This window comes from Solenopsis invicta, chromosome 11 (assembly GCF_016802725.1).
Source record: "Solenopsis invicta isolate M01_SB chromosome 11, UNIL_Sinv_3.0, whole genome shotgun sequence".
Lineage (NCBI taxonomy): Eukaryota > Metazoa > Arthropoda > Insecta > Hymenoptera > Formicidae > Solenopsis > Solenopsis invicta.
In genome coordinates, this window is record NC_052674.1 from 16,380,463 (window position 1) to 16,394,242 (window position 13,780).

Genomic DNA, 13,780 nt, shown 5'->3' on the forward strand with positions numbered 1-13,780 from the left:
TTGCAACAAAAAACTTTAAAGAACTTTACAATACGACGTTTTAAAGCTAAAGATTCATACTTTCAAAAAAAAATTATATTATTGTCATTTCTATTAAAAAATGTACTTATGTAACAAGACGAATATGAGGAATTTTTGATTAAATCGTGTCTAAAATGAAATTTGATGTGTTTTATGATATATTTTGGAAAAACTCTTTTTTTACAACATTTTATAGTATTCCAACTTTAAACAGAGTATATGTGAGTAACATCTGCAAATCGACCTGTTCGAACATATTTTGTCCAGTTCTTTTATGTAAAATACTCACAAAAAAAGTTTCACTTACACACTATATGGGTCGCATTGACCCTAACAAAACTTTGCTGCCGTGCCATTCGAATTCTAGTTGACCAAAAGGGTTGATCAACTATATCAATTGATACAGGAGATTTCAAACTTTTTTTACGTCTTGGTCCGAACCTCCTATCTCATTCCGTCTTCACATAGCAAGCGTTCAAATCTTCATATGGGGTCTCTCAGACCCACTTACGTGTTTAAGGATTAATTGACACTCTTTTTGTAATAATTGTAATTCTTATTCCTGAGTCGTATTTTATTTTCATTGGCCTGTTATTTATTCTGTAACGAACAACGACCCTTTCGACGACCCCCTCCCCCCGGACCGCCTAACCATCCGAGCCGTCAGCAATCACGCTCAGCTGCCCGAGTTCCGAGAAAAGAGCTCGACGCCGTTCCGAGAAACGCGTCTCGTAATACCGAGGCTTGTAAATAGATTTGTAAATAGATTTCCGTATTTCGTCCGCGAATATACTTGTCACGTCCGTCCGCGCGCTATGAATTGCGAGTGTAAGATCCGCGTTAATTACCGTTTCATTTTCTGCGTTATTGCAATCACCTTACCGACGCTATTCCGCACTATTATACTTGTGTTCATTTCACTACGATAATTTCTGCATCTAATAAATACTCTTCTTTTTGTAAACACCAAAACAAAGTCTAATTCCTTTGACGACCTTTCGCGCCCTCGTTCCCGTGCCGAATATTTAATAATACTTGATATTACTTAATCTTGTTCAATTTAGAATTGTGTTATGACTGAAAATTAATTTGGCGCGCAGTTCATTGAACTTGAGGAAAGTACATAAAATCACACAACCAATACAAGCACGAAGACCTAGCTACGACTGTAGAAGACATTCTTGTTCAATTTGTATTGATACAGCAACGGTCAAAATATCTCTCTTTCCTACTTTATTATTATTACTTATTTATTATTTTAAATATTAGTTGAAATAAAATTCCTCTAAAATTAAATTCAAATTAATTTTTAAAATGTGATATTAAATTAAATTTTCTATTTCCAAAATTTGCATACTATATCAATATCATCAAAATAAATAAATAAAAACAATCATTAAGAAAAAAAATTGCTCACCTCCGGGAGCGAATCCGGATCTTATGATTGTGAAGCAAGCACCTAACTCACGGAGCCAACTGCACTGGTTGGAAGGAGAGTTACCGGGAAGGCGCGTCGCGGCATGACCAATTTTCACAAATTTATTACTCCGAAACAAAGATTTATTCAATCAAATGTCGGGAGACGTTAATTTTTTTTTATTTTTAGAATAATTAAAAGAATTGGGGTCGAAATCCCAGGGTGAGTAACCGCGTCCTACCCTTGTGAGATCGGAAATGCGTGTATAAATGAAAATTTATTACAAACAAAAATGATTTGGTAATACAATATGAAGAAAAGAAGATAAAGACGCGGTATTTACAGTGCAGCGGTAGCTATTTATAGAGTTATATCCAAAGCGGATCGCGGCCGATGAGTGTGAAAGGTGCGGTATCGCAGTTGCACGCATTTGTTTACGGCGTGTATTCTTCCGAGATTTTTACGCTCGCGGTGACGAGGTTTCGAGATCCGCGGTACGCGCGAGTTGGGACGTCGCGTAGACGGTATGCCGGTGCGCTTCTTAAAATTCTGTTTTGCGACTTGCGACAGGTGCCACGCGGAATTCCCTTAGTAGGGAAATCGATGATACGATGATGACGGCTATCTCGAGATCTTTCGATGAAGGCAGAGATCTCGGTAATTGTGCACTATAGGGGACCCAGCTCCAATCATGTTGACCTTGACATATTTTATAGAGGCAAGAATACTGACCAACTTTTCCTTATAAATTAATTAGCGCTTTTCTACAGATTTCGGGATATACTTAGAGAAAGAAAAAACAGTTTCTCTTAATTATTTCAAAAAATATTTATTTTACAAAAAAAATGTGTTAAACAAAAAATGAAGCTTGTGATAAGCTTTATAAATAAGGTTCTATACATATTTTACCTAATTCCAATACTTTAGGAGTTATTATCAAAAAACTATTTAAAAAAAATTCCGACAAATTCAAATTTTTATATGTCGTACAGAGAACAGGTGGGCGGAGCCCCTCCCCTTGCACCCCTTCCTCGTATTTTTTCTAACCTAACCCACCCCGTCTCGGTCTACTAATGACGTGGTGGGTGCGGGAGAAAGTGAACCATAATTTCAAATCTATTATCGCAACATGGTCAATTAGATATTTTTGGCCAAATTACAAATAAAATAAGATTAGGTCAGGTTAGAAAAAATACGGGGAGGCGGTGCAGGGGAGGGACGGAGCATCTACATTTTACGCAAAACTACTCAAAATAAAAAAAAATATATTTTCAAACAGTTTCTCTACTACAGTATTGAAATTAGATAAAATATGTATTGTTGCGTCCGGGCATGGGTTGGACGCTTTGGGGATTTGATTAAATGTTATTTAATCTTTTTTTTATGATTTTTGTACTTTTGAATGGGCTGCTGTCACCAGTCCTGCATTTTGTCCAGGACAAATTATTTATTTTATTAGGTTAGAATATTTGGTTATTTTTGATTGAATTTATTATTTATATTTTATTATTATTATTATTTAGGAAGCGTGACTAGGAAGCGGTGGCGTGGGATTGGGTTAAAATGATTTTGTGAGAGCACGGTTATATGAAAATGACTTTATAAATTTTATTTAGAAAAGAAAAAATATATAAATAAATATTTATATGAAATCAACAAAATACAAAAATAATAATTTATATGAATAACAATTTAAGCTTTTATTTTTACAATGTATTCAGATGAGATCTTTCTTATTTCAAAATTTGTCTGTATATTCGACATGATTCGCGGATTTTTAAATATTTCAGTCAGCCTCTTGGTATAAACTGACGGAGGTACCGGTCGGGTCGGTATTCTTTCGGGTACGTACTCCGGCGTTGATTGAGCTGCTCTACTCCTAAACGCTACTATCTCCTTTTTTATATCTCGTTTAGGAGGACGGAAGAGAACAGTGAACTTCGGGAACTCTAGGACCGGTAATTCCGCCGGGGAAGAGGAGACGTCAGGAAATTCCGTCCAATATGGGAAGGAATTAAAATTCCTGATCTTGTTTAGCTCTTTGCGAAGAGCGCGTAAAAATCGTCTACGGCCTCCGGCTTTACCGCGATGGGTCTTCTTGCCCATGTTGCTTTATAAAGAATTGCCATTTTTGTTGATTAATAAAAAATTTCCGATTAATAAAGAAATAAAAATAAATTCTTACCGGTTTTCCGTATATTAAATTAATTTTACGGAGAGAGAGGATTGCTTAATGGAAGCGTATACTTAGGAATGCGGCGTAAGGAACAGCGGAGTGAACTTAAAAATTTAATTAATTAATTAGATTTTAAATTAAATTTAGTTTGTCTTTGTTAATTTTAGTTTTGATTTAAAATTAAACATTTTAAGTTTAATTCTAAATTTGAATACCGGAGCATCGAAGAATAACTTAGGATGCCGGTGGGGTTTTTAAAGAAGGAAGAGAGGTTAGGAGATATGATATAGAAAGGAGAAGAGGTAGCGAAAAAGGCGCAAACACAAGCGTGAAGCCAGGTCGCGCGCAACTCGAGAAAAACACACCTTTTAGTAAAAGGAAAAGAAGTGGACAGTAGGTGTCAGGAAGTGGTGCAAGCAAGTTACGCCGCGACCAATCTGAGGAAAGGAGAACGAGGAAGGACAGAAGGAGTGTAGGTTAGGCCGAGGCCGCACTCAAGCATACGCTTGGTGTGGTTCAATTGTCATGTCGTACAAAGGAGAGGTAGTGAAGGAAGAAGACATTCCGATGCTATTCCTCGGCTGCCTTGTTTGCAAGAATAACTCTCCCGCAGTGTTGATAGACGGGCCAGGTTTTTCCGCGCATGCGCGTCTATTAAAGCTACAGTAAAGTATCCGTTGATAAAAAGGAGATCTTTAAGACTCCAAACAAATTATTTTACAAAAAATAGATTTTTAATGATATTTACACATTGTATACGTGTGTGTGTGTGTGCGTGCGTGCGTGCGTGCGTGCGTGCGTGCGTGCGTGCGTGCGTGCGTGCGTGCGTGCGTGCGTGCGTGCGTGCGTGCGTGCGTGCGTGCGTGCGTGCGTGCGTGCGTGCGTGCGTGCGTGCGTGCGTGCGTGCGTGCGTGCGTGTGTAAGTGTATATATAATAATATATAAACCAATAAATATATAAAATATGAAATGTAACATTTTTTAAATTTATAAAATTTTTTATATTTTACACATTTTTCACACACACACACACACACACACACACATATGATATGAATATTTTTGAACAATAAATAATATTTAATAGTAAAATATAAACAAAATTTATAAAAAATAAAATATGACAACTAAAATAAAAATTGACAAATATATACACACACACACACACACACACACACACACACACACTTTTTTTATTTGTGTAACATTTTTGTTTATGTAAACTATATAAAGTAGTATGCCGGGTCCTTATGCGCCCATTTTAGCTACATTTGCATAGCTACATCGCTGCTTTCCACGCTCTACCGTCGCGCATGCGCGAGAAAACCCGGCCCGTCTATCATCACTGCCCTCCTGTTGTTGAGATTCCTCTCCGATTGTCCCCCTTTTATACCCCGATCTCGGAGAGTCGGAGATGCTTGAGTGGAGTTCGGCACATCTCGATATACAGCATCCCCACTGCTCCGAGATCTATTCGGTGTTGTATTCTCGCTCGTACGTATGCCTCTCCGTCGGGCGGTCTAGAGCGTGTGCGCGAGGAGTTTGTACGATAACGGTGCGTTCGCTAGGCCGTTCGAACGCGCGGCTGTAACGTTTATCGGCGCATAGCACCGTTTACCTATCCGACGGATGTTTGGCCGGATAGGGGGGCGGTTCGCGGAGGGAACGATGCGAATGCGCATCGTTATAAATGTATTCCAGCATCATGTAAGAACTGTGTGTCAAGTTTGAATATGCGTATAAACCAGAGATTATAAAAATTATTATTCATTAACGATAAGATCTGCTGTGATCAATATAAGTTGTCTCATATTTATGTTTTCTATACTACGCCTAAATATCGTAAATTTAATTTTTTTATTAAATATAATGCACAAAATTAGAAAGCCTATGTAAGTTACAGTGGTTTTTAGTGCATTATTTAGTAACAATTTTTAATTTTTACAATCTCCAGTTTAAACTACGCGTCGCATATTCGTCGGATTTGAAACACAGTCATAAAGTCGGAATATTTTATATTATACAATGCTTTTAAAAGCATTATATTATACATCCACCCTTATGCAATCAATCTTTCCCGGAAAAATTGTAAAGAATTTTATTACCAAAAAATAAAACCTCATCTAGGATTTGATACCAGTACGGAATTCGGGAGATCCAGGTTCGAACTCCTCTCAAAAATTCATAAATGAAAAAATAATAAAGATCTACTCTTCCAACAATTAAATGTGTCGTTTTATTAAGAAATATTTACATATTAATATATTTTGTAACAATTTTCTTTATGTATTTTCTTGCTACTGACGTCATAATCTAAAATGGCTACTTTAAATGCGTATGAACCGTAAATAGATATTTTTATAACTTTGATTTTGTATTATGTACAGAAATGCAAATGTAGACTGCAGGCACCTTCTGGAACAAAGTTACCGGCGCATAATCCGTTCCTCCCTCCATCCGCTATCACACAAATAATGCTGATTGCAAATCCTCTTAAGGTAATGTAATTACTTTTTCTTTTTTGAAAGTAAATTAGTAGTTCAATAACCCATACAGCATACAAACGTTGAATCAGTATTTTAAAAACATTGAATTACAACATTGCAAATATTGAATCAATATTTTTATTTGCTGAATTATAGTTTTTTGAATGTCTTAATATTGAATATTTTAAAATTCAATACTCAGGAATTGTTCAATATTGATTCAATATTTATTCAATATATATGTAATGTAGATTTTACATGTATTTTATACATTAGATTATTAAAAAGTTAACTAAAATAAGTGTGTAAAATTAGTTTTGAAATTATTGGCAAAAATCTAAAGAACCCCGCACAAATCTTATGGAAAATGGGTCCCGGTGGATTTGGCTGAAACTTTGGAAATTTGTAGTTTACATGATCCTGATGAAAAACTCTCATTGCCCTAAGTTAATGCATTGAGCCGTTTGGGCTCTAGGGACAGTAAGTAGGAAATAGGCGACTGCGTATAAGAAATCACCTAATAATGTTTCTCTCTCTTCTATTCTCTTCTCTATCTTTATTTTTCTCTTTTTTCTCTCTCCTTTTTTTCTTTGCGTGCGTATGCGTGCGTGCGTGCGTGCGTGCGTGTACATAGTTATTATTTAAGTTTTTAATAGAAAATGTTTTCAATATTGTTTTAATATTGCTGTAACATTAATAACCAATAAAGAAAAATTGATATAAATTTAATGTTAAAAAAAAACATTTGCACTTTAGTATTTAATATTGCTACATCTTAGTAATGCTTTTTTAATATTCTATTTCTATGCTGTATGGGTTAAAACCGTCGTACACAAATCAACATAAATATATGAATTTAACTCTTAAACACAGCATTGAGCTTGGGAGATTCTATACGAAATTTCGATTGCTTGCTGTGTAAAAAGAAAATTGAATAGAATTTTTAGGGTTAGGGGAGAGACAAGTTAGAAGTCCCTCCTAACGGTCGCCATGGTGACCAGCTTCAGAGTTTAGCTAGAATTCAAACATCACGGAAATAATGGTTTTTTTGTGACCATATTTTCTTTGTTATTACATAATTATATTAAAAAAATGACAATGCCATAATACATTCTTAAAAGTATTATTCTTTAGCTTTACATTGTTGTGTTATAAATTCTTTAAAAGTGTTGCGAAGAAATAATATAATTAAAAATTGATTTTTACAAATCTTTATTTTCGCTTAATGGTTTTTCTTTAAAAAGTTTATTCACTTTTATAAAGATGCTACGAATTGCATAAAAATCAATATTACATTCTTTGTAACATAACACATTTACAGTTAAAATTTTGCAGAATTTGTCTACATACCCAGCAAACATTTTGTACGCAAAAGGATATCAAATTGGCAGCAAATTCCAGCGGAATTTTGTACCAAAACCGTACCTAACCGTATCCTACTATGTCCACATTAGTATGCCCAATGTAAACCAAATTTGATAACAACAATGTGATGACAAAATGGCATTAAATACAGACCAAATCTGTTATCAAATGCGTTGACAAAATGATGCCAAACACAAACCAAATCTGTTTTCAAACGTGCTAACAGAATGACACCAAATACAGATCAAATCTGATGTTTCCAAAAACCAAAAAAATTCTTTTTTTTTAACATATTTTATTATTCTTATAGCTTAATCTGTATTCACTGTTTTACATATAACATTTTAATGCATTTATTACAATTACGCATTATTTTATTAATTTTTGAAAACGCATATCGGCGCCGACGGAATTTGAATCTAAGATTCCGGAACAAAAATCTAATATGATAACACTGAGCTAATCGTATACTTGTGGTATCGTTCATAAAAAGTTATATTTAAAGTAAAGCTGAATTGAAACAAAAGAAACTTGCGTTTTGAATGTCGCGCGAACACTATCACTAACCCTATGATTATTTAGCCTTAGATATTTTTAATATAAACTATATAAATAATTAAAACCTTTTCTTGCGTAAGCTCAGATTAGTCAAAAAATAACAATTAAAAGTAGTATCGAAGTATAATAAAACATTATTGACGTAAAGAGCATGTTGCAAAAGTCAATTTTACAATTAATTGTTATAAACAAATTGTTAAAAATGACTGTAAAGGAAAACTGACTGCACCAATCGATTCACTGGAAAAAATTACTAAAGGAACATATATGACGCTTTCTTAATTGTTATAGTTGTTATAAAAAAATTAGTTGCATAATTGTTTTGATAAAAAAATAATGGCCGAATTCCGTAAAGAGAGAGAGAGAGAGAGAGAGAGAGCGCATGATGTGCGTAATGTAACATTTTATCCTTGTTTAACTTTTGGTAATCAACAAGGATTACATCATGCGCATATGTACTTTACGGAACTCAACTGATGTTGCATTCTAAACAGAATAATTGACTTGTAATCTTAAGACAAGTTTTATGATTTAAATCTTTGTCTTTAGTAATACACAATAATTGTCTTGTGTCTCAAGTCTTAAAGTAAAAAGAGTTGTTGTTCGTAACTTAAAACTTGAAACACAAGATCGTTATTGTGCGTTACTAGAGACAAAGATTTAAATCATATAACTTGTCTTAAAATTATAAATCAACCATTCTGCTTAGCCCTTATAGGAAAAAGACCGGCATGGCGCCTCTCAGGTTTCTTTCTGTCAAAAGTATTGAATTTTAATAAGATGTGACAATGTCGCTTTGTTTTACTTAATACACACAATGTTCAATCAATTGTTATACTTAACCTATTCTATATCTATTCATTTATCTGTTAGAATGTTTATCCTTCTCTCTCTCTCTCTCTCTCTCTCTCTCTCTCTCTCTCTCTGACCTCACGTTCTTCACTCTTAACTCTTTTTCTCTCCCCCTCTTTCTACCTTACCCGGAGCGACATCGAACTCCGATGTCCTTCCTACTATCGGCACACCCTGCCTTCCTCTTTCTTTCCTTTGCGCTCAACTCTACTATCTCTATTTTCTATTTTATTTTAATTCTCTTCTTATGCTCTTATTTTTATTGCGTTTTTCTTCCGTCCTTGCGTAAAGATGCTACCTTTTGTGAGTGCGATTTCCTTATATTTGTTATTTTATTTTATTTCATATTTTTACTTTTATATCTTTACTTTAAGTTTTGTTTATTTTAAGTTTATTTATACCTCTACTTTTATTGTTTTTTCTTTTCTTTTCATTTTGTTTATTTTTGTTACCTACATTGTACTCTATCTTGAAATTATTTTCCTGTATTTTATTCTTAGAGGGCTACGCCCTAGAATAATAATAAACGCTAAGTCAGTCAGTCAGTCAGTCTCTCTCTCTCTCTCTATCGATTTCTTTTATGATGATTATTTAATATATTTTTTATTTTTTCCCTCTTTTATTTTATTTGTTTCCCTTTCTATCGTCTGGGCATTGACATCATTATATGACATATGTCAATTCAAATTTTTGACTAGTAGCAACTATTAGCGTTTTTTATTAGGAAAACTAGTGCGCACTTAGTGTGCACTCGCCACTGGTAATTAGACATTTCTGTTCGCGCGATGACAGTGCTAACGGAAACGCCCAATTATGATGAGTGCACACTCAGTGCGCACTAGTTTTTCCAATGAAAAACGCTATATGTTATGATGTAACGTCAAAGTTTAATGTGAGAAGTTCAGAAATGGCGATGTTGCTATATCTCATCATAATTTTATATTTTAAATTACATGATATATTACAAACCGTTATTGTTGAGCCTTACCGGGAAAAAATAGTTTTCTTCGAACATGCAAGATCATGCATGATTATACATAAACATGGATTTTGTTTCTGAATGATCACATCTGTTCGTGCATGATTGTACATGATTGCATATGATTGTGTGTAATTGTGTATCCGATGAGAACAGGTACGTGGAATCCATGTTCTTTTTACATAAATTCCATTTGGATGATTCACGTAAAAAGAATGTAGATTCCACGTACATGTTCTCATCAGGTATTAAAAGACGCGGTCGCGCGGCGCGTCAAAGTGCCGCACAGCGACCAGCCTCTTTACGCAAGTCAGCGAGTTCCACATACAATTATACACGATCATATGCAATCATGTACAATCATGCATAAACAGGTGTGATCATTCAGAGACAAAAACCATGTGAACCGTTTATGCATAATCTTGCATGTTCATAGAGGACTATTTTTTCCCGGGTCCCAATACCAACAAATAATTATGTACTCTAAAAATCATTTTTGATAAAATATATTATTATTATAAACTTAATTTTAAATATATTAGGTTGGTAGTGATTCTTTTTATTTCATTCTTTTCTGTATGTTTAAATAGGGAAGTCGCTTTCCTTACAGCACGTCTCTCAAGAAAGATGAATAAACTCCTTAATAACTTCACTAAAGATCATTTTTTGGCAATGCCTATTTATACTGTCTGAGACTAAATTTTAGTTACAAAAAGTTTGTTGAAAAATATTGATTGGAATCAAAGTTGTAAATTTCTCAAAGCTGCACGAATTTCCCAAACTCATACTGTGTTTACAGTTGGCGATTAAAGTGATGTTAATATAAATTTAAAGTTTAATATAAATCAATGTTGGGTAAGTCAATATTTTTTTAAACTAAATTAAATCAAAATTAAAAGTTAATTTTGAAAAGTATTATATTAAGTGTTAAACTTAATTTCTGCCGCTCGCTACTAGAGGGTGCTGGCTCCAACGCTGGTGAATTTCGGCGATGAAGTCATATGTCTTTTGTAGTTTAGACATTGCTGAAAGTAATTCAATCCTCATAGAGTAAATTTCTCGACGCCAAAGACATTTTCCAATCGACTGAAAATGAATCGCGATAAGCTGTTTTTCCGACATGTGCTTTTTCAACATTTTGATCTCAAAAAACCGCAGCTGAAGCGTATCGCTTATTATCCGATGAAGTGTATGGTGATGAAACTCCATCGGAAAGAACATGTAGAGTTTAGTTTGAACACTTCCAAAACGGTGATTTTGATGTGAGAGACAAAGAACGTCCAGAACAGCCGAAAAAATTTGAAGATGTCGAGCTGCAAGAATTGCTCGATGAGAATCTAGCCCAAACGCTTTTAGAGTTGTCGGAGAAGTTGAATGTTACTCCAATGGCTGTCTCAAAACGCTTGCATGTCATGGGAAAGATTCACAAGGAAGGGAAATGGCTACCATATGAGTTGTCAGAAAATGCCATTTTGAATCGTTTGACTATTGATGAATTCTTTGCTTGCCAGGCAAAGAAAAAAGAGTTTTTTTGTGGCCCATCGTGATTGGCGATGAAAAATGGATTTATTTTGATAATCCCAAGCGGAAAAAATTATGGATGGACCCCGGCCAACGGACCATCCACTTCAACGCCGAAGAGGAATATTTACGGGCATAAGACCTTGCTGTGCGTTTGGTGGGACCAGAAAGGTGTGCTGTATTACGAACTCTTGGGTTCAAATGAAACCGTTACAGCTGATCGCTACCAACAGCAATTATATCGATTGAGTGATGTATTGATGCAAAAAAGATCATCCGTAGTTAACAATCGATGCAAAGTCATTTTGTTGCATGATAACGCTCAACCGCATGTCGCGAAAAGCGTGAAGCAAATATTTCGCGAGTTTGAATGGGAAGTTCTGCCGCACCCAGCGTACTCTCCAGACTTGGCACCGTCGGATTACCATCTCTTCCGATTGATGCAACACGTACTTACAGACACACACTTCTCCAGTTACAACAGAGGTCCAAAAATGGGTGGATGAATGGTTCGCTTTGAAAGACACCGCGTTTTACCGTCATGCGATTGCCCTGTAGTCGGAGAGATGAGAAAAAGTAGTAAAAAATGAAGGAAATTACTTTGATTAAGGATATTCATTCATCTTCCTTGCGAAACAAATCGATTTTATAGACAATACAACGGCAGGAATTAAGTTTAACGCCTAATATTTATGTTAAATTAAAATGTAATTTTTTTAAGTTAAGTAACTATGAATAACAAAATAATTACAATATGGATCATACGTAAGACAAATTTAATATTTTATTTAAAAGTTAAGATTATATGAAATAACAAAGAAAGATTGCTTTTAATGAGGCAACATATTTTTTTTCTTTTATATAGGTAAATTTTTAATTCACGAAAAAATTAATAAGTCAAAGTTTATATGTTTTAAAAATAACTAGTTAAAATTAAAAATTAATTTATTTTAAATTAGTTAGAGGGTTAGAGGTAAAAGTTATTAACTTTATTATTTAATTTTTTTTTTTTTTTTTTTTTTCATTAGTTACCAACTCTGAACGCAAACATACAAAAACCGGATTAAACTGCAAAATCTTCAATGTATTTATATACATGTTTAGTACAATATGTATTATAAAAATTACAACATTTTTTTAAAATTTAATATACATAATGTATTTCAAAATTATTTTTTAATTTTACTTAATTTTTTTTTAATGTAACTTTTAACTGATTGCGAATTAGGTTTTTGTCCATGTAACTTTTAATATAACTAAATTAATTTTATAAACCATTAACTTTGATTTAATTTAATTTTAAAAGAAATTAATTTACTAGAGATATTTGTATTTCATTTTTACACATAGATCAGTGTACGGCAGTTTTACTGTAAATTTAGTGTGCACTAGTCTAATCGAATTTGCTATCAATGTTTTTATCTGTGGAAAATTTATTACAGGAGCCTGTATCTTTGAAGTTTATGTTAAGCTACACAATGGACGACGAAACATTTACAGAAATGGGCGAAGTGGACACATTACCTCATCTATGAAATTTAGTAACTCTCCGTTGTGAGCGCCATGTAATGCTGTACTCATATTCGTTGTGTGAGATCACAGTAGTCGAAAATGATACGAGAATATTCCAGTTACTGCGATTTAATTATTAAAAAATACGTGCAATTATAAAATTAGATATTCTTACACGTCATTTTAAACTTAGAACGCCAGAGTTAAGCCTCCATATAAATAATTTCTTTAATTTTAATTTTTCCTTCAATCTCTAGTCTTACAACATGTGAAAACGCTCGCCGCGTTTCTACTAAATAAAATATGTACGACAAGCGCTTCCACATCTTATGTATAAAAGCTTTATTTTAATGATACTTATGTTAAATGAAAATGTTAGTTTTTAATTCGTACAATGATATTTTCATTTTATGTATATGTGGCCAAATGGCGGATGTGAAATAATGAGAGAGTTGAAAGAGGTATTAAGTTTAAATATGCTAATGATACAAAAGTCTAATATAACAAATAAACAAATTAATTGAACAATTATAAGGTAACTGTGTCCAATATGGCCTACTTGCTGTTTGTAAGTAATTATAAGATTGAGTTGAACAAATAATGTTAGAATATCGTACAAGCTATCAATGTGATTTATTTGCAACCATTGACTGCTTAATTTATATATTCCGTTGTTGACAATGAAGTCAAAAGTAAAATATTCATGATTACGTTTCTTACGATTTAATATTAATTGCATATGTAAATTACTGTTTTTTATAATTATCAGGTGATAGCAGCTTCCTAACACGGATTGTATATGCTTTTATGCATGATCACTTAACGTCGGCAAACCGCTACGCGGCGCTGGCAACATTCATGCCTGCTAACGTTCCTAATACGAACCTTACACA

At 33.7% G+C, this 13,780-nt stretch overlaps 1 protein-coding gene across 5 annotated transcripts in view; it reads left to right on the top strand.

Moving 5' to 3' along the window:
* The window catches only part of LOC105197595 (ADP-ribosylation factor-binding protein GGA1), a 212,230-nt gene extending 198,720 nt beyond the window's left edge, over positions 1-13,510 (top strand). For all 5 annotated transcript variants that reach the window (XM_039455104.1, XM_039455106.1, XM_039455102.1 and 2 more), the window contains 2 exons: positions 6,002-6,112; positions 12,818-13,510. In XM_039455104.1, coding sequence (XP_039311038.1) covers positions 6,002-6,112; positions 12,818-12,910 — 204 coding nt within the window. In that variant the 3' untranslated portion in view covers positions 12,911-13,510. The remainder of the gene's footprint in view (positions 1-6,001; positions 6,113-12,817) is intronic.
* Positions 13,511-13,780: the final 270 nt, after the last annotated feature.